The following is a 21,004-nucleotide window of genomic DNA, read 5'->3' on the forward strand; positions in this document are numbered from 1 at the left end:
GCTCAGCATTGACTCATTGTTTCCCGTCAGTATTTGAAACACTGCATGGCCACCAGCAGTCCTGAGAGACTGGCTTCTTGTGAGGAGTGGGAGGTTCAGGGCTTACCCTTCTATGGAAATCTGGTCTATTTTCAAAGCAGTTGTCACACAAGAGAAGTAGATGTGCTCCAGAGAAAAAGTTGATTAAATCCCTGTATATGGTGTGTTGTTAATTAAAATTTTAACTAGTTTTTAATGTCTTAGTTTTTATTAATTTTGTTATTTACTATGTCTTTTGATGTTAGTTTATTTGCGTGGTGTTGGTTATGTGCTGATCTGACTCTTTAGGCTTGTGTGAGTAAAGTCTGTTTAAACATAGTATAAATCAAACCAGGCAGTGGTGGCACATGGCTTTAATCCCAGCACTCAAGAGGCAGAGGCAGGCGGACCTCTGTGAGTTCTAAGACAGCCTGGTCTACAGATACAGAGCTAGTTCCAGGACAGCTAGGGGCTAGGGCGGTTACACAGAGAAACCCTGTCTTGAAAAACAAAACAACAAAAAAGCCAAAAAACATTGTATACATCAGAAATCAATTCTTGCATTTTCTATTTGAAAATTCACATGTTTTACCATTGATGTAAGAGTTCTCTGCAGTGATATACAAAGTGCACACCAAATGCCTAGCAGGGAGTGTGTGTTTCAGGGTACCGCCTGTCCCTCCCCCTGCCTCTCCCCTTTCCTTCCTTTGTCTGGTTCTATAGACTTGCTTGGCTGGCCTGCAGTTTGCTATATAGACCAGGCTGGCTCCAACCTCCTGAAGATCCACCTGTCTCTGCCACCTGAATACGAGGGAGGGTTAAAGGTGTGTGCCACACTGACTCTTGTTTTCTTTTACTAAATTGTGGTATTGTGTGGCCTGACACACATGCTGCGTTGACACACTCAGAGCAGCATCATGGGCACCTGTTTGGTGCTACTTGTATTTTCCTTTCACTCACTTCAAGCACAGTTAGCAGTCAGCAGGGTGGTTAAGGGGTCAGTTTCACAGCCATGTCAGCTGTGCCTGGCCCTGCTCTGCCTGATGTGCAGCTTCCTGAGAACAGCCACAGGGCAGGTTGCTGTGAGCTTAGAGCCACCTGGAGCTGGGTGTGGTGTGCTTGTGTATCTCAGCAAACGTCGCAGCAGAGAGCAGTTCCTGGCGATCACAGTCTTGGACTCACTGGACTCTCAGACTCACTGGAGAGCACTTAGACAGTCCCCTGGTACTGGGTACCGGATGTACTCCTTTCCAGGGCTGTGCTCAGCCCAAGTCTCCTTTCAGCTGCCTTGAGACCTCATTCAGTAGCCTTAATTGGGTGCCTTCCTTGGCAGCCTCCGCACCAAAGTGGGTGGGGCCCACAGGGTCCCTGATCAGTGTCTCAGCACAGCCTCGGCCTTCTCTGTACATCTCCAGCTCCGCAGAGCTCTGTTGGAGGCCTGGGTCTCAGGTGCTGTCTAGGCTAACCTACTGTAGTAGGGCCAAATACTTGGTTGGTTAGGGAACAGTATAGTAAGTAAGTTTAAATATATGTACCAAAGTGCTGCTAAAATTAGGGATTTTTCAGAGCAGCTATGTACAGAAATACTTAGTAAAGTCAAGGTCTGGGGAGAGTGAGCCAATGTTTTGTGACTCTATTGCCCTCAAGCGCTGTGGGCAATTCTTTTGTTCTGTGTTTGTCTTTGAGACAGGATCTCTGTGTAGGCCTGGTTGTCCTGGAACTCACTGTGTAGACCAGGCTAGCCTTGGACTCACAGAGGTCTGCCTACTTCTGCCCTCTGAGTGCTGGGACTAAAGGTGTATGCCGCCATCACCTGGTATTGTTATGTGATTTGATTATGATTATATGTATATAAAAATACTGTTTGTTTTGTTGTTGGGACAGACTCTCAGTTTAGGCCACAATGATCTGGAACTTGTCTGTAACCCAGGCCTGTCTGACCGTGAACTCACAGTGATTTGTCTGTCTTATCTAGAGGCATGACCCTCACACCTGGCTGTGATGGCTCTTTACTTAGGTGCTCCAGGGCTTCTGAGGAGTTGACTGGGGAACAGTTCTTAGTCTGCTTAGTTCTCAGATTTTGTGCTGGGACTGAGAGTCCTGTGCTCCGTGACCAACTGCCATCAGACTTGTCGGACAGAGGCAGGATGGAGTTTACTGGAAGCAGCTGCGCATGTCTGCTGAAAACTCAGCATCTTAAGGTTATAAGGTTCACACTTGTCATCCCCTCTGCAGAAGACAGAGAGGCAGGAGGCTATACTGGCAACTTAGTGGAACCCTGTTTCAAAAACAATGGGCCCGATTGGCACTCACCTTTAATCCCAGCACTCGGGAGGCAGAGGCTGGCGGATCTCAGTGAGTTTGAGGCCAGCCTGGTGTACAGAGTGAGTTCCAGGACAGGCTCCAAAGCCACAGGGAAACCCCGTCTAGAAAAGACAAACAAAAAGTAACAAGTGGTGCTGGCACACACCTTAATCCCAGCACTCAAGTTAGAGGCAGGGGGAATCTCTGAGTTCCAGGCCAGCCAGGACTACACAGTGAAAACTTGTCTCAAAAAAAAAAAAAAAAAAAAAAAAAAAAAAAAAGGAAAGAAAGAAAAGAAAAATTTTATATTTCATTTCAGTCCATGAAAGGTGGAAGTCAGTGACTTCTAAGGTTTTGTCCTGATTGGAAACTATTTTCCTGTTAGTGCAAAATAAGACAGTAAAGGAAACATGGGAAATTCTGAACACATACTTTGATGCATGGTTAATAGATTGTACAGTTTCAATAATGGCTTATGCTTGAGTTTAGAAATCTCTCTGATTTAGTGAGTTGAAAGTAGCTTTTATTTATTTATGTGTATGAATACTTGCCTGAATGTATGTTAAGTACACCATGTTTGTGAGTTAGATCCTCGGGAACTGGAGTTATAGATGGTTTTGAGCCACCATGTGGGTCCTGGGAATCAAACCCAGGTCCTCTAAGAATAGCCAATGTGCTGGATGGTGGTGGCACACACCTTTAATCCCAGCATGCAGGTGTCAGATGCAGGTGAATCTCTTGAGTTCAAACCAGCCTGGTGTACAAAGCAAGTTCCAGGACAGTCTCCAGAGCTACTGAGAAACCCTGTCTCAGGGAAAAACGAAATAAAACAAAATATCCAGTGCTCTTAATTACTGAGCCACCTATCTCTCTAGCTTCAAAAGTAGTAAATGTCTGTATCTTTACTTTAAGTAAGTGCCTGTGGATGTTTAACCTGCATTTATGACATCATCAGGTCCACGCATGGTACCTGCAAAGATTAGAAAAGGGAGAGGAATCCCCTAGGAATAGAATTGAGCAGTTGTGAGCTGCCATGTAGATGCTAGGAATTGGACCTCGGCCCTCTGGAAGAGCAGCCAGTATTCTTAACTGCTGAGCCATCTCTCCAGTCTCCCAAAAGTAGCTTTCATTTTTCTTACTATTATTTGTTTGGTTTTTGGTTTTTCAAGACAGGGTTTCTCTGTGGCTTTGGAGCCTGTCCTAGCTCTTGTAGACTAGGCTGGTCTCGAACTCACAGAGATCCTTCTGCCTCTGCCTCCAGAGTGCTGGGACTAAAGGCGTGCACCACCCCCGCCTGGACTTATTATTTGTGGTGCGTCCATGCATCTATGTGTGCTTGTGCGACAGGGAGGCTCATGTGGTCATCAGAGGACAACTTTGTGGGGCAGTTGTCTCCTTCAGGGACAAGTCCCTTCATCCACTGTGCTATCTTGTGGGCCTAAAAGTATCCTTTTAAAAATGGAGTTTATCTCTTGTCTTATGGGAATTGTCTCTGCATTGCGCTCCAGTCCCATGTGCTAAGTCTGAGTTGCACTGTAGCACTTCTCACAGGGTAGAGGGCTGGGTGCATCTTTGCAGTGGCATCATGAGATGAGCCTGTTTATGGGTGAGTGTTTATTCCTTGATGCTTGTATTCAGAGAAAATGCATATATTGTTTTGTAGTCAAAGTCTCTACTGGATTCTTACAGGTTTGTTGTTGAGGCATGTATATGACAGTAGTATGAACTGAGCAGCTGTTCCCTGAACTCCAAAAGCATAAAACTTTGGCCACAGACACGACATCATAAGTAGAGGGTTGAACTGATGCCTCATTCAGTAAAGTGCTTATCTCTTAAGCATGAGGGCCTGGGTTTGAATCTTTAGGATCCAGATAAAAAGCTAGGCATGGCAGTACATGCCTGTAATCCTGTAGCTGGGATGTGGAGACAGGAGGGTCCTGGAGCTTGTTGAGTTCCAGGGTTAGCCAGAACCTCTGTCTTTAAAAAAAAAAAAAAAGCTGGAATGAAATAGAAGACACCCAAAACCAACCTCTTTCCTCCACATAGTACACGTGTACACACACACACACACACACGTACACACGTACATACGTATGTACGTACGTGTAAGTACAAAAATACAGAAACATTAGAACCAAGTGGGAAGTTTTTCTCCTCATTCTATGTAATGGATTGCAGGTATGGATGGGCAGGGTGATATATATCTGGTTAACAACGCTGATATTTACAAAATGTAAGTGAAACGTAAATTAATTTTGTGAATAGAGTTATGTTCCCCATGATAGCTGAGTGTGTAGATACCCAAATTCAAAAAGTTCTAAAGTAATGTTCATCTCAAGCATTTCATATAAGGTATATTCCACTCATAAAGGAAATATGCATAGCAGGATAAAAACTTTTAGAAATGCCTAGGGTGGCTCTGAGTTGTAGCTTAGTGGTAGAGTAGTAGCCTACTACATACATGTAAGGCCATGCCTTCTTCTGCAGCATTCCCACTGCAGGGGAGCTAACTGATAGCTGGAAAGCAAGTTGCAAGTTAGACTTCTCAGAAGTGGCATCCAAAGGATTCATTCCCACTCAGTCCACCTTTGGTGGCTTCTGCAGGTCAGGAGTGAGACTTGAGCAAAGACAGAGATGCTCTCTGGCCACAAGCACTGCAATGCTGAGTCAAGAGAGACCGAGCTGGAAAAACAATGGGCTGGCTGGCTGGCACTAGGAGTGCCAGGCTGAGGCGGTGCCGCTAAGCTGGGCCTGAGGAAGATGCGCGAGCCCTATTAGGAAGTGCCGTGTATCTGACTTGGGGCAGTAAGAGTGGAAGTGTGGCTTTAAATGATCTGTTGCCTCTGTCCTTACACAGGGACTCCTGTCATGAGGAGCTGTCTGCATGTGGCACTGTAGATATTTCTGCGTCAATCGTGCAAGCTTCATGTACATAGCTTCTATCCCGAGGGGCTTCTTTTCATGAGAAAACGCCTGAAGTCAGGGACCACACATTCGCCTTCTCCCCATCTCCTGTGTTCTCACCAAGATGCTGATACCAAACTTTGTGATTTGTTTTGTTATTGAGACAGAGTTCACTAAATAGTCCTGGCCTGGAATTCTCTGTTGTAAAGGCTGGCTTCCAACTCAGAGATCTCCCTGCCTCTGCCTCCTGAATGCTGAGATGAAAGGTGTACAGCACCAAGCCTGAACTCAAATGTTCTGTTTCAGCTGGGCAGTGGTGGCACATGCCTTTGATCCCAGAATTCAGGAGGCAGCAGCAAGTGGATCTGTGAGTTCAAGCCCAGCCTGGTCCACATAGTGAATTCCAGGACAACCAGGGCTACACAGAGAAACCCTATGTTGAAAAAGAAAAACAAAAAAATTTAGGGAGGGAGGGGTTGTTTTTAAGACAGGGTCTCACTGTATAGAACAAGCTGACTTCAGACTCAGAAATCTACCTGCCTCTACCTTTGTCAAGTGGTGGGGTTAAAGATGATTCCACTGACCCCTGTCACACTTTTAGAAGCACCAAAATTAATTTTGCAAATAAAAACACTGGAAGTTATCTAGTGGTAGCACGGCTTGCACTCATTATCCTAGCTACTTGGGAGTCCAAGAATGATTGCCTAAGCCCAGGACTGTAAGGCCAGCCTGGGCAAAAGCAAGACCCTGTCTGAAGAGAACGTTAAAATACAGGATGCCAGCTAGATAGAATCACAGGTCCCCAGTGTATATTCCTCAGGGTTAGTGTGTCTCGTGCAATATGCAGGGGGAGTCTCTTCAGAACTTTGTGTGAGCGTCTTACCAAATATCTGTGCAGGTGATAATACTAAAGATATCTCAGGACAGGGACACTTTACAAATGGGCACCAAAGCTAGTGTCTCCCCTAAGAGCATGTTTTTGCCCTGAACCCATAGTGCCAGCTTGGTTGCTGGTATAGGGGAGGTCTTTGGGGGTGGGCAAGTGTATGTGGGCAGCGGAGAATCACAGATCCTAGGGGTGGCTGCTTCTGCTCTTGTGAATAGCCCTGGCCCTATGATTAGTGGCTTGGCCTGGGAAACCTCAGATGACTCAGCCAAGCTGCTGCTGAACACTACAGCTGGCCTCTGCCACACACAGGGTTCATGTGGCCTGTGGCTCCTGCCTTTCATGCCAGTGGGAACTTAGATGATGTGATATGTCTAAAAGCTGAAATCTAGCCTCAGCCCTGGACCGCTCCTGTCCCGGTGGGACTGGCACTCTAGAACAGGCCCTCGAGGCTTGGTGGCATTTTCCTGGGAATCGAGGAGCTTTGTTCTGCTCCTGGCTTGCCTGTCCCTCATAGACTGTCTCTCTGCAGGTACCTGAAGGAGTTCCGCACCGAGCAGTGTCCACTCTTTGTGCAGCACAAATGCACACAGCATCGGCCATACACCTGTTTCCACTGGCACTTTGTGAACCAGCGGCGACGCCGGTCCATCCGCCGTCGAGACGGCACCTTTAACTACAGTCCAGACGTCTACTGCACCAAGTACGACGAGGCTACGGGCCTCTGCCCAGAGGGCGACGAGTGAGTGCCCTGCCAGCTCCTTCTGGGTCAGACACCCTCAGAGTAAGCGTGGTACATCCCAGGAAGCTAGCCGAGGCTCCTGCGGGAGGGCTGGCTACAATCTATAGGTCAGACTTGGGCCCACCCTTGCCCTAGCTTAAAGGTACAGCTGTAAATGGGACTGGCTTTCATTTCCTCTGCCTATTACATGAAAATCAAAAATCAGCCTTTTCTCCCACTAAGCCCACAGGACCACATTTGAACAAGGATGAGGCTCTGGGCTTTCTCTGGCCCTCCATGCCCTGTCCCCCTCTGCTGCACACTCCTATGCTGTCCCCACTGTGGTGGCACTCAAGGCTCAGTAGTTTCCCTGTTTGCTGATCATTGTTTGAGGTAGGGTCTCATAACGAAACCCTGCGTGGCCTGGAACTCACTGCATAGGCCTGGCTAGCCTCAGATTCACAGAGATGGACTGCCTCTACCTCCCAGGGGCTGGCTTGAAGGCATTTGCCACCACCCCTAGCTTGTTCGCTAATTTTATTAAATGTCTTCATAATTTCTGTTGAGGAATTGAGTGTACCACTGGTAACAGGTGAGGTAGCCTTGCCTGTCATTGTTTCAGCCTCTCCGGAAAGTGCTGGAAGCAGGTCCGGGGTCTGTTGTACAGCATGCTGAACTTTCCCTACAGTGGCTGACCTTTTCCACAGCTTGTGGGGCATGTGTGCAAGTTTCAAGGTTGATTGTTGGAAGTCCCTGCATTGCATAGCATTTATTATCCAAATATCTGTTCATCCAGAAGTATGTCCCTTGAAGCAGCTACAGGCAGCGGCCTGGGGTGCCACCCCCTTCAGATTTCAGCAGTCAAACACAGAGCTGCTGGCCACAGCATTCATCATTGTCCTCCTCAGTCTACCTACTGCCACTGTACCCTCTGGCTCATGGTGACAGCCTTCAGCAGCTGGCCTCTGGAGGCAGAGTTGACTGACTTCTATTGCTATGTTCCAGGTGCCCATTCCTGCACAGGACCACAGGGGATACTGAACGCAGGTACCACCTTCGTTACTATAAAACTGGAATCTGCATCCATGAAACAGACTCCAAAGGCAACTGCACCAAAAACGGCCTCCACTGTGCTTTTGCCCATGGCCCACATGACCTCCGCTCCCCTGTTTATGACATCAGGTAGGCTGGTGCTGGGCCAAGAGGAGGGGCAGGCAAAGAGCTCAGCCCCTGCTGCTGCTGACTTCAACAAGACAGAAGAGTGATGCCCTGTTTCCCATTCCCTCATCCCCCTCCCTCCCTCTCTGTCCTGTGCTTTTCCCCCAGGGAGCTCCAGGCTATGGAGGCCTTACAGAATGGCCAGACTACAGTCGAGGGCAGCATAGAAAGCCAGTCCGCCGGAGCTGCAAGTCATGCCATGATAGAAAAAATCCTCAGTGAGGAACCTCGGTGGCAAGGTACAGCACCCTCGGGGGCCACAGCTGGCTCGAAGCCGTCTGCTGCTTCCCCAGCTAAAGGCAGCACTTTCGTTAGGAGGGTCTGGCCTTTGTCACCCCACTTGAGAACTTTATTTCCACATTTGTTTTATGTGCATCAGTATTTTGTCTGAATGTATTTCTGCACATGTGCATGCTTATGGATGGTTGTTATCCACTCTGGTGCTGGGAACTAAACCCAGGTCCTCTATAAGAACATCAAATGCTTTTAACCACTGAACCATTTCTTTAGTCCATCCCACCCCTTCATCTCATGTTAAACCCATTATTCAAGAACACTTTTAAGGGAGTTTCCAGATAGATGGCATTCCCAGGATTCCCTTGGGCTTTCGCGTATACACTCATCCATGCATTTTCCCTCCTGATGCATGCCCTGGCCTGTAAAGAAGGTGGCCTGGTCATGTCCTGCATGGAAACCTTAGCCCGGGACCCCTTCCCAGGAGCTCATCCATGCCTTCCCTGCACTCTGCTCGGCTGTTGCTGGGGTGCTCCGGCCCTGTTCCCTGACCCCTGACCCCTGCCCTCTGACCTGTGCAGAGACTGCTTATGTGCTGGGGAACTACAAGACAGAGCCATGCAAGAAGCCCCCACGACTTTGTCGCCAGGGCTACGCCTGCCCCTACTATCACAACAGCAAGGACCGGCGGCGGAGTCCCCGGAAGCACAAATACAGGTCCTTTGTCACCAAAAGGCCAGCCATGGGAGGGAGGAATGGCAAGGAAGGGTTATGGCTGAGGCTGCTACCGCCATGGCTCTTAAGGAGGTGGGAGGACAGGGCCCCTTACAAAGGAGGGCCACACAGGGTGATGGAATGGCGGGGGCCCTGTTGGCTCCTGCATGAGACCCGTCCATTTCTGAGTCTTCAGGGTGTGTGCTGGCATAGGGCCAGGCCAGTGTGGGAAGTGTGTGGTTGTGGCCTGACTCTGGAACTGTCAGAGGTTCAGTGCCTGGCTGAAGGGACCAAAGCTGTGTTGTGTCTTCCTTGGTGATGTGGCCCTGGGCCAGAGGGACAGTCTGACTTAGTACCCTAATGGAGAGCCTTCCTGTCTAGCTGATCTTTCCCAGTCCTGCACTTGAACTTGTGAGGCAGGGAGACCAGAGAGGGTCCTGCACAAGGACTCAGGTGGCACTGTGCAGGGCCCAGTCTCATCCTCACATGCCACTGTCTGACCCTTCTCATTGGACCAGGTCATCTCCATGTCCAAACGTCAAACATGGGGACGAGTGGGGAGACCCCGGCAAGTGTGAAAATGGAGACTCCTGTCAGTACTGCCACACCCGCACAGAGCAACAGTTCCACCCAGAGGTAGGCCTTGAGAGGACGGGCGGCAGGAGAGAGGCTGGGAGACGGGCGGGCGAGGAGGAGAGCATGTGACGGCGCTAGTCCAGAGGAGGGATTTGTGGGTAGTACCTCAGCGTGCGGCCCCCTTGCTGCGAGCTCACCTTTCCTCAGTTCTCCGCTTCCAGTTTGTTTCCTAGCCCACCCAACAGAAGGTGTGCATGGACAGGGTCTGATAGTCGGGCCATTCTGGACTCTGTGCTGCTTATAGTATTTACACTCTACTGAGCGCTGTGGGTCGGAGGCCCGGGACGGGGACAGCGCCTCCCTGATGTAGTTCTTCCTGCATGGTGTTAGTTTACTGCTGCTTCTGTGGTGTCTGTGCCTGCCCTGGTTCCTTGGAAGCCAGGATACGGTGGCATACAGACAGCCTTATGTGGCTGTGACGGCACAGTAAACAGTTAGACCCAGCGCAGATCAGGTTCCCCATGGGAGTTTTGAAAGTGATTCTGGGCCGGGAGGTGGTGGCGCACGCCTTCAGTTCCAGCACTCAGAGGCAGAGGCAGGCGGATCTCTGTGAGTTCGAGTCCAGCCTGCTCTACAAGAGCTAGTTCCAGGACAGGCTCCAAAGCCACAGAAAAACTCTTGTCTCAAAAAGCAAAACAAAAAAGAAAGAGACGCTCTGCTTCCTGGGAGCTTCCTGGGATCTTGGCTCACTTAATGCAAGGAGGTATGCCCATAGGTATCCCCCCAGTCAGCTCCTTTGTGATGACCTGTGACTGCAGGAGGGTGTTGGTGGTGTAGGCTGCTCTCATCAGTGTGATGGTGTGCCTGTCACCCCAGTACATGAGACAGTGAGGCGGGATGGACGGTTATGAACTGAAGGCAGGCATAGGCTGTGTGTCAGGACCCTGTCCCCAGAAAAAGAAGTTGGTGGACGTGGGGGAGTTGAAAAGGAGAAAGCGGAGGGGATTCCATGCTAGCCCTGCCTCAGTGAAAGAGTGTGCCTGTGGTTGAGCTTGCCCTGTTTCTGCCCTGCACCTCCAGATCTACAAATCCACCAAGTGCAACGATATGCAGCAATCGGGTAGCTGTCCCCGAGGACCTTTCTGCGCTTTTGCCCACATAGAACGTATGTACGCAGTCCCCGTCTTCCTTTTCCTCCCATCACCACCTCTGCTGCGGCTCAGGCATGGGAACAGTCCCTAACAGTACCCTGTGCACAGGAATCTTTGTTAGAGTCCCTAGCCACTCTGAAACTCACCCCGAATCCCCGGTGCAGGCGCTTCCAAGAGCCTGAGATAGACTGGGAGACCCCCTGCCCTGCTGGGTAGTAAGTCCCAGGCGAAACTGAGGCACCAAACATTAAAAGCAACTTGAGATCCTAATCAGCCGCCCTGTGTCACCCATGAACATGGAGCAGAGCCCTCTATCAGAGTATATAAGAGGGCCCCCATAAGTCATTGAAGTTTTGGGTAACATGCTAAAGAGAGAGACAGACAGGTTAAATTAATTTCAGTGTTTTTACTTAGTTCAGTATAAAAATGATATAATTGAGTGTTGGGGCGCACGCCTTTAATCCCATCACTCAGGAGGCAGAGGCAGGTGGATCTCTGTGAATTTGAGGTCAGCCTGGTGGTTTACAGAGTGACAGGCTCCAGAGCTACACAGAGAAACCCTGTCTCAAAAAAAAAAAAAAAAAAAAAAAAAAAACCTGCCTCAAGATAAATAAAAGCATCAAGCTGTTTACCATCGTTGTGCCGAGTCTCAGAGAAAGGATAGTCATTTTAACCTCTGCAGCCATGTCAGTTCAAGTCAGCTCATTTCAAGTGCTCAGCACAAGTCTGGAGCTCCACGTTTGGCTCAGGCCTCTCTTCCAGCATGGCGTGGGGTGCTGAGTTGATGCCTGTCTTACCTGCAGATCAGGCCTCTGCTTCTCACCCTGTCTAGGTTCAGCTCTGCATGAAGAGAGAATAAACAGAGCTCTGGGAGGGGGACATGGAGGGCACAGAGGTAGCTGGCAGTTATAGGTCCTGGGACCACCCACGTGCAGCCGCGCAGAGAAGTAATAGTTTGGGTTCTATGCAGTGGGGTTGAAATGAGCTCTTCTGACCCTCTCTGTTACCTTAGAAAACTCCCATGCCCTTTCTACCAAGTGAAGCCCATCCTATTACTTGTATTTGTAGTTGATTGTAGAAGGTACACTGCCAATGGAAATAGTAACTCCTCCCCCTTGGTGGCAGGGACATATCTGGCCTTCTTTAGAAGATATATTTGCAGAGACAGACCTGCCTTGGGAGCCTTCTGACCCCTATCCTCTCTTGCAGCGCCACCCTTAAATGATGACATGCAGCCTTCCTCAGCTGTATCCAGTCCCACCCAGCCAGGTCCTGTTTTGTACATGCCATCTGCTGCCGGAGACTCGGTCCCTGTGAGCCCCTCCAGCCCGCATGCCCCTGACCTCAGCGCCGTACGTGCCTGTCCTGGGGAGTGGGTGGGCGCCTTGCCTGCCCAGGAACAAGCTCCTGCCTCTCCTCTGTCCCAGGAGCTTGAGGCCCTAGTATTTGTCTTGGGGCTGAAGGCAGGGAGGTGGGGTGCAGCTTTAGAGCCTGTGGTGGTCAGCCTGGGCAGGGCCAGGGTAAGCCTGTCACTGCTGTCTGTCGGGTCCCTGAGTGCTTACTGGTGCCTATTGACCACAGCTCTTTGAAGCGGGGTTGCCCACCACCCACCTGTCCTCTTCTGCAGCTCCTCTGTAGGAACAGTGGCCTGGGCAGCCCATCTCACCTCTGCAGCTCCCCACCAGGCCCCAGCAGGAAAGCCTCAACCCTGGAGGGCCTGGTCTTTCCCGGGGAGTCCAGCCTTGCTCCTGGCAGCTACAAGAAAGCTCCTGGCTTTGAGAGGGAGGACCAGGTGGGGGCAGAGTACCTGAAGAGTCTCAAGTGCCAGGTAAAGGGTGCGGGGGGGGGGGGGCAGGGCCCTGAGCTTGGCCTTTTACAGGGGTAAGAGCAGCTTAGAGGTGAGGCCTGGCTCACCAGTGGGAAGGACACTAGGAACTAGCGTCTTCAGGGTTAGGGAGAGTGGATGACATCATCCTCTTCACAGTGGAGGAGGCTGCACAGAGACCCTGGCATGCTTGGAAGTTGTTTCTCAGGGTTCCTTTATACCCTGTGTTCGCTCTGCAGAAGGCCGCATGGCTTACCCAGAGCTAGTCAGTAGGTACAAGATTGTCCCCATCTCCTTCCCAATCTGGTGCCTAATGAGATGACAGTGCCTGGGGGACCAGGGCAGAGGGGTCTTAATAGCAGGGGGCAAAGCTGGGGTTGTCCAAGGGTTAATCATTGAGGAGGGCAGAGGGAGGGGGCAGGCAGAGGCTATGTAAGTGGAGAAAGCAAGCTGGGAAAAGAAAAGGGTTTTGTTTGGCCGGTGACAGGTGCTGTCACTTCTTGTCAACCCCCCACCCCATATCTGCAGCCTCAGTAGACCTAGCAAGGCCAGGGAGACGCTAGATTTGGAGCTGCCCAGTACCACAGTCACTTCCTGTTCCCTAATTTCTCCTCTCAGGCTAAACTAAAATCCCATTCGCTAGAGCCCAGGAGTCAAGAGCAGCCTCTGCTTCAACCCAAACAGGTACAGGGCTCTTGGCCCCTGCCCCTGCCCCTGGTGTCACTGTGGGTAGGATGGGCTCAGAGTCCCAGCTGGTATCAGCAAGTAGGGTACCGGTTTCTCCACGAATTAAGGCAGGAGTAAAGTGGGCCCAGCCCCAAGTCCAGAGAGGGTGGGGGTCAGGCCTAGAGCCCATCCCCTCCTAGACTCACCCATTCACCAGGAATGTAGGGAGCATCTCACTGCCAGCCCCATGCTCACCCTTGCCTCTGTTGGACCCTGCAAGGGTGCAGAGCCGATGGCTTCCAAGTTCACTGTCTCCCTAGTGCCACTCAGCAAGGTGGACCTGGAACACCCACCCAGGCCTATCAGCTGCTGAGCTATTGCACACTTGCCTGTGCTAGCTAGCCTCTGCCACAGCTCCTGCAGGCAGGCATCCCATCACTTCTCCTCACTCTCGTTACAGGACGTGCTGGGCATCCTCCCTGTGGGCAGCCCCCTGACCTCAAGCATCTCTTCCAGTATTACCTCCAGCCTGGCAGCCACCCCCCCCAGCCCTGCAGGCACCAGCAGCGCCCCTGGCATGAATGCAAATGCTCTGCCCTTCTATCCCACCAGCGACACGGTAGAGTCGGTCATAGGTAACTAGGCAGGGTGTGTTTGCGAGCCTAGGACTGAACCTGGAGTCAGGGACACAAGGTGTTCTGAAGTGAGTCTCTGTGAGACTCGGATGAGCACACTGCATACTTTAGCCATCTGGCTTGGGAGAGTCAGGGCTGACACTCTGGGTCCTCTGAAGCAGAGGGAAATGAGTTTGCATGGAGGGCCAAGACTAGGCCACACAGCCCTAGTTTGTTTACTAGACGTCTGTCCTCAGAGCTCTGGTGGTAAGAAGCTAGTGCCGTGGACTGGGTATAGCACAGTTGTAGCATGGGTGCTTAGCATGTGGAAGGCCCTGGGTTTGGTCCTCAACACCAAGAGGAAAAAGTTAGTGCCCCTGTCCACCATTACTTACGTTGCCCACATTGTGCCAAGCACTGGGGAGCCAGGTGGTACAACTACCTTCTCCTAACCAGGCCAGTTCAGCAAAGAGGCACTGGTATTTGTCAGGTACCTACTGTACATTGCCCTCAAAGGGCTCAGAGCTGTTAGCCCCCAGTAACTCAGGGTGAAACACACGGCCTGGACATAAGGAGACCACACCACACATGTCAGACTAAGCTGCAACCTTGAATTCAGTATATTTTTTTTCTTTTTTTTTTTTTTTTTCTTCTTGAGATGAGATCTTGCTATATGTAGCCCAGGCTCATCTTGAATGCTTAGTCCTCCTGCCTCAGCCTTCTGAATGCAGGGATGGCATGCCACACCACACTGGACTGGGTCGGGTCTCAATTCCTCCTAACGGTAGCAGAGAAGCAGCACTTGGCTGGATTTGTCAGGTGTCACCAGGGTTAGTGTGGGTAGAAGTGCTGAGCAGAGATACAGCAAAGGCAGGAAATGAGGTTGCCAGGGTCGGGAAGCCTGGAGCCAAGGGCATGGTCCTTGGGAGCCTACACTCCATTCTCTGTCCCTAGAGTCTGCCTTGGATGACCTGGACCTAAACGAGTTTGGAGTAGCCGCCTTGGAGAAGACTTTTGATAATAGCACAGTGCCCCACCCCAGCAGCGTCACAATCGGTACTGGGCAGTGGGTGGGCCAGGATGGCCCGGAGGGGGCCTTGGGGTTCACTTGTAACCACAGGGCTTGCCTGGTCCTCACCCAGCCCATCCTCTGGGTCTCTTACAGGTGGCAGTCTGTTACAGAGCTCTGCACCTGTGAACATCCCTGGCTCCTTAGGCAGCTCAGCCTCCTTCCACTCTGCTTCTCCATCCCCTCCCGTTAGCCTCTCCTCACATTTCCTGCAGCAACCCCAGGGCCACTTGAGTCAGTCAGAAAACACATTTCTGGGGACCTCAGCGTCACATGGATCTTTGGGTAAGAAAGGGACTGGATAAGAACCTAGTGCCTTAGCAAAATCCTTTGGCGGCTCTGCCCATGACATCAACCCCACTGTAGGTTAAAGCTAGAACTTCAAGCCAGGCGTGTCTTCTCTCCATACCTACAGGATTGGACAAGTGGTTGGAAACCAAGCCTGTGTCTTAGCTTCCTGTGCTATGGAATGGGTGTAGTGGTTGTGAAGAGGAGGTGAAGTGCCAGGGCCTGGCCTTCAGTGCAGTTTTGACTGGTTATACTAGGTCAGCACTGACCTAGCATGTACCCAACCCTGGGCCTGATCTCCAGGGCCACACACAACAGTTATCCCGTCACCCAGAGCTCCCAACAGCTGGTCACATTATCTAAGATCACCAAAGAACAAAGGCCCACCCAGTCTCATCCCTTCCTGGCAGGGAGAGGCGTCAGGGACCCAGATCTAGCCCAGGCTGCTCTTTTGCCCCGCCCAGCCTGAGAACACGGGGCCGGAGTGATTTTCAGGTTCAGTGGTGAAGCACACTGGGGAGACCTATAGGCTAGGCCACGACACCCAAGCACCTTGGCTCCTGGGATGGAGGCTGTGGGAGAATGTTCCCTGAGGTCATTAGTGCCTCTTTCATCAACTCCCTGACCCTCATCCTGCTCCCAGGATGCTGGACCTCCAGTCAGTCAGAGGATGGACTAAGGACCTCTGAAGTTCTGGTCAGCTTAGGGACTTCCCTCATCTCAGCCAGGATTTTGCAGACCCTCCTCAGTTTGGAGGAGGCTTCTGTGTTGAGGTTGTATCCAGTTAAATGTTAATGCTGTCTCTGACCCCACGCTCTGGTAACACCTGGCCTGTGCTCTACCCCACTGGCTCTAGGAGCCCCTTTATGGGTGACTCTTTTTTTTTTTAACATGGCTACATAGATGCATGTGTCACCCAACTGCCTCTGTGAGTGTCACTGAAGCAGAGGGACACAGATCCAGACCCTGTGCCCAGCCAGGGTGATGGGGCTTCTAACACACAGGGTGCTCTGCAGGCCACTCTACCCCCCCCCCCCGGGAGTGAATAACCCCTGCATGGGGCGGGCAGAGGTGCAGGGGGCAGAGCCTGCAGCCAAACCAGGTTTTTCTCACTAGTCTAAGGGGCACACAGCACACGGCGGCGCCACAGGACAGAAGCACTCTTTCTCTCCTGTTTTCCAGACTGGGTTTCTCTGGGTAGCCCTGGCTGTCCTGGAACTCAGAGGACCGCCTGCTTCTGCCTCCCGAGTGCTGGGATTAAAGGTGTGTGCCGCCAATGCCCTGCTCTCTATTTCTAAAAACAAAGTCTTGTTCCAGGACAGCGAGGGTTGTTACATAGAGAAACCCTGTTGGTGGTGGAGGGGGGGAGGACCCAACCAACCAACCAACAAACAAACAAAAAACCACCCCACAAGGTCTTACTATGTAGCTCTGGCTAGCCTCAAACTCAGAAATCTGCATGAAGTGTACACCACCTCACCCAGTCCAGTGTCTTTTTTGCCCCCAAATGTGCTGGTATTCCTGAGGTGGGGGGTGGGGTGTGTGCCTGAAATCTGGTTCAGTTAGTGGAAGAGGAGCAAAGGAGCCAGAGGGTTGTAGATAGTGTCAGCTGAGGGCTGGTGTGGGCGGGTGTGGGCAGCCTAACTAACAGCAGGCTTCTGGAGTCAGGTGCTCTGGCTCTCCTGTTCCATTAGTGGTTCTAGCATGTTCTTTGTCCTGCCTGCAGAATGAGGAGAGGGCCCAGGCTCCTCTGGCCCTTCTTGCTCCAGCCCTCCCATCTAGGTGCTGGCTGGTGGCTTTTGGCCTCTGATATTGTCAGTCAGGACCAGGACCCTTCTCCACCTCTCACTGGGATGCCAAAGGAGCTGTGCAATAGCTCAGCAGTTAAGATGCATTCACAGATTACTCTCCTACACAGTCCTTAGCCACGTGAGACCACTTCAGAGATGAGGATGCTGAGATTAACACCAAAGTTTAGATCTGAGTCGACCAATGATACCTTCACACACTCTTCCCACGAGGGGCTGGCCAGGGCCTGGGCCTAAGCCCTGCACAGCTGACATTACCCCCTCCCTGGGGCAGGTCTGAACGGGATGAACAGCAGCATCTGGGAGCATTTTGCCTCTGGAAGTTTCTCCCCAGGCACTTCCCCTGCCTTCCTATCAGGGCCAGGGGCTGCTGAGCTGGCCCGGCTTCGGCAAGAGCTAGATGAAGCCAACGGCACCATCAAGCAGTGGGAGGAGTCCTGGAAGCAGGCCAAGCAGGTACTGGGCCCCACGCCCGCCTGCAGTGCCCACCCATCCCACAGCAGGGTGAGGGTGGGGAGTAGGGGCCTAAAGAGCAGAGCAAAAACGTGCTTGCCCTCCCCCATGTGGGAGAACTGGTCTTGCCAATTGGATGTCACAGTAGCTGGCACCACAGGCCTGGAACTCCATAGGGGAATTGTTTTTAGAGTGGCCCCAGGACCTCCTGTCTGCTTCTAGATTGTGAACTAAGCCATCCACGCAGCTGCCCATGGCAGTACAGGCTAGTTTGTGATCTCTGCCTTGTGTCCCTGCCATGCTGGGCCCGGCCCCTTCCCTGCATACAAAGAGAGGGTCTGCTGAGGCTCTGAAACCTTTCTTCTCTGCAGGCAGCAGCAGCCTTCTTTCTGCCCCCTCCCCAGACAGCAGGCCTAGCTTCCTAGCAGGCCCCATAGCCAGAGTGGCCCACACTGGCTCCTGGAGATGCTCTCTGGGAGGAGAAGGGCTGGGGGACAGGGCCGGGGCCATCATGATGAGGTACTACATATTGCGCCCACAGGCTTGTGATGCCTGGAAGAAGGAAGCAGAGGAGGCTGGCGAGCGAGCCAATGCAGCTGGAGCAGAGTGTGAGCTGGCTCGGGAGCAGCGAGATGCCCTGGAGCTCCGGGTGAAGAAGCTTCAGGAGGAGCTGGAGCGGCTGCACACTGGGCCGGAGGCCCTGCCGGCTGCCCCTGACCTGGAGGCCCTCTCCCTCTCCACCCTGTACTCCCTCCAGAAGCAGCTACGGGTCCACCTGGAGCAAGTGGACAAGGTAAGCCCTGGAGACCAGGAGTATGGGGTGGGACACAGTCATCTGTCTCAGTGCTAGGCTGATGACGACATTCACCCGTTGGGAGGATGAGGAGGGCATGCCCTCATGGAGAGCCCGAGAGCCGTAGTGGCAGGGCCGGTGTTCACTCCTGCACTAGAAACCTAAGCTTAGCCATGTACCTTGCCTTCCCTGGTTCTCCACACTCCGGTGTCTGCTGCTCCTTGGGGTGGCTTGCCTAATGGGGAGCTGTAGTTTTTTCTGTAAGAGTCATCAGCGATCAATCCCCTTGGCATGTCTTCTGAATCTCGTTGGTCTTTCTTGGGTGCCTGGGGTAAGGTCACGTATAACAAGAAGCATTAGCCTCCGTGCCAACAAAAGCCCTGAGTGATGGGAGCTGCCACCCAGCTGCCCCTCCACCTGGCTGTTCCGGCTGGGAGTTGGGACAGTGAAGTGACAGAGGCACTGCTCGCTCAGCTCAAGGCCAAGAGGGTGGCAGACACCACTCCATTAATGTCCTGTTCCCCACAGGCCGTGTTCCACATGCAGTCGGTGAAATGCCTGAAGTGTCAGGAGCAGACCCGAGCAGTGCTGCCCTGCCAGCACGCTGTGCTGTGTGAGCTCTGTGCTGAGGGCAGCGAGTGTCCCGTCTGCCAGCCCAGCCGGGCCCACGCCCCCCAGTCGTGACCCTGCAGACCTGGCCCCACTGGGCCCAGACCTTTTCACCTAGGACTTTTTAAAGTATATATGTATGTATGTATGTATGTACGTATGTATGTATATGTATATGATTATGTACATGTATACATTTCTGTGTGCGGGTGTGTGTGGTGCCAGCGTGTGCACAGTGTCTGTGTGTGTATCTGGACATAGATATAGACACACACTTTAAACAGACTTACCAAGCACTTTTTAAAGAAAAGACTTATTTTGCGGTCCTCTCCTGTGCATCCCCAGCCTCCCTGCTCAGAGACAAGTCCCTCTTTTCGCACTGGCCTCTTGGCAGTGAATATGTTTTTGTCTCTTTTTTTATGTAAGAACTAACTATTTTTAACTTCCTAGGGCCAGAGCAGGGAAGGATGGGAGGCTGGAAGGCTGGAAGGGCAGGCTCCATTCGCCCTGCATTCCAGGCTAGGGCCTATGTTGCAGTGTGGACTTGGGTCCCCTAGTCCCAGCTGTGAGGGCTTCAGGGAGGCCTGAGACTCTTAAGCCAACCTAGCTCCTGGGTTTACCAAATACATATTTAACCCTGGAGGCAGCCGCAGAGCTGACAGGCCAAAACTGCAGGCTAGCCCACTCCCACCCCTGGGCCCTTGAAGCTCCTCAAGGGTCAAGACCTAGTTCAGTCTTGAAGCCCGGGCTTCTCCCCGATGATTTCTTCTGGGATCTCCAGGACAGCCTCTGTGGCCCCACAGCCACCTGTCTGTGGCCCTGCCCACACCTGCCCCTGCCTCCTTCCCTCTGGCACATGGCTGTGGGGCCGGCAGCTCCCCCCCCCCCACCCCCTGGCAGCTAGCGGGTGACTGTTGGGAAGAGTGCAGTCTGAAGACCAAGGGGGCTCAAGGCCACCCTTCCTGCGAGCCGTGCCGGGAGGAGTTGTATGCATTCCTTGGTGCTCTCTCGAGTGCAGCTGGCATACTGCCATTCTGGGCAGACGCCTGTGTGCATGTGTGTGCGTGCCTGTCCAATGTATATTGTGTTTAGCTTCAATTTTAAAAATTGTTATGTACAGAGATGCGGTGGGATGGGAAAGCAGAGTGGGCAGAGGGAGGCAACCCTGGCTCCCAGCACTGGGTGTCCAGTGGGCTGTAGAGGGCTACAAAAAAAAATCTGTCCCAGCCCAGGCCCCTCCCTTGGGCTCAGCACGAAAGGGCTTTCAGTGAATTAAGTGAAAACTTTCTCCTTTTTTACAAAAATCAACAAACTTATTGGAAATAAAGTATGAACTTGCAGTGGCTTGTTTATGTGCGGGCGGGGTCAGCAGGTGAAGACATCTGCCTTGGCCCATGGGAGCAGCTAGCACCCACCTTCATCCTGCAGTGTGGAGAGGCTGCTGGTGAGGCCCAGCGTCTGCCCAGGTTTCTGAGCCCGGCCTGCAGGGATCATCACTGTGGATACTGTCAGCCTTACACCCTGGCCTCCCAGGCTGGGTGACTCCTATTCAGGGTTCTGGAATGTGCTATGGTGGTCCCCAAAAGGTAACAAGGATAGGAAGGAGGAGCGTGTCGCTCAGGGAGTCCCCCTCGCACTGAGGAAGTACCTGCCTTAGGTAATAAACCCTTTTACCCTGTTCCCCACACCTAATCGGGGTACATGGCCTGGTCTCTGCTAGCCTTGCCACCCACCTTGTCAGCATGCACAGACTTACTTTACCAGGGTCAGGTTTGAAGACCCCCCCCCCCCAGGCATGAAGCTTTAACTGCCGAAGTTCAGAAGACCCTGCACACATTATGTCCAGAGCAGCCCCTCAGCCTCATGCTCCCCCCCCCCATACCAGATCCATGTCTTGGATTGCAATCAAAGTAACTGCCAGGTAAAATGTGTTCAAAGTCATGGCTGAGGGCCTGCAAGGTGGTTCAGCAAGTACCTGTGTGTCTGGCACTCTCGGAGTGACCCTGGAACCCGTGGGGAGACCCAACTCCTGACAGGACCAAGCTCTGCTCAGTGGCCGGGGGCTCTGGGGGTGGGGGTGGGGGAGCATGCAGTGTGCTGGAAGGAGGCAGGCAGGCATTCAGGACTCGGTGTCTGCCTGGGCCCACTGTGAA

General features: G+C 52.2%; 1 protein-coding gene across 3 annotated transcripts in view; it reads left to right on the forward strand.

Moving 5' to 3' along the window:
• Unk (unk zinc finger) overlaps window positions 1–20,191 on the forward strand; it is a 28,633-nt gene extending 8,442 nt beyond the window's left edge. For 2 of the 3 annotated variants that reach the window (XM_051180764.1, XM_051180773.1), the window contains exons 2-16: window positions 6,645–6,854; window positions 7,839–8,015; window positions 8,160–8,290; window positions 8,867–9,002; window positions 9,518–9,635; window positions 10,656–10,740; window positions 11,936–12,078; window positions 12,354–12,554; window positions 13,170–13,235; window positions 13,678–13,852; window positions 14,786–14,887; window positions 14,997–15,185; window positions 17,271–17,452; window positions 17,991–18,242; window positions 18,771–20,191. In XM_051180764.1, coding sequence (XP_051036721.1) covers window positions 6,645–6,854; window positions 7,839–8,015; window positions 8,160–8,290; window positions 8,867–9,002; window positions 9,518–9,635; window positions 10,656–10,740; window positions 11,936–12,078; window positions 12,354–12,554; window positions 13,170–13,235; window positions 13,678–13,852; window positions 14,786–14,887; window positions 14,997–15,185; window positions 17,271–17,452; window positions 17,991–18,242; window positions 18,771–18,926 — 2,323 coding nt within the window. In that variant the 3' untranslated portion in view covers window positions 18,927–20,191. The remainder of the gene's footprint in view (window positions 1–6,644; window positions 6,855–7,838; window positions 8,016–8,159; window positions 8,291–8,866; window positions 9,003–9,517; window positions 9,636–10,655; window positions 10,741–11,935; window positions 12,079–12,353; window positions 12,555–13,169; window positions 13,236–13,677; window positions 13,853–14,785; window positions 14,888–14,996; window positions 15,186–17,270; window positions 17,453–17,990; window positions 18,243–18,770) is intronic. The other variant, XM_051180755.1, reaches the window with a different exon arrangement.
• The last annotated feature ends 813 nt before the right edge of the window (window positions 20,192–21,004 follow it).

The sequence above is a fragment of the Phodopus roborovskii genome, unplaced genomic scaffold (assembly GCF_943737965.1).
Source record: "Phodopus roborovskii unplaced genomic scaffold, PHOROB, whole genome shotgun sequence".
In the NCBI taxonomy this organism is placed as follows: domain Eukaryota; kingdom Metazoa; phylum Chordata; class Mammalia; order Rodentia; family Cricetidae; genus Phodopus; species Phodopus roborovskii.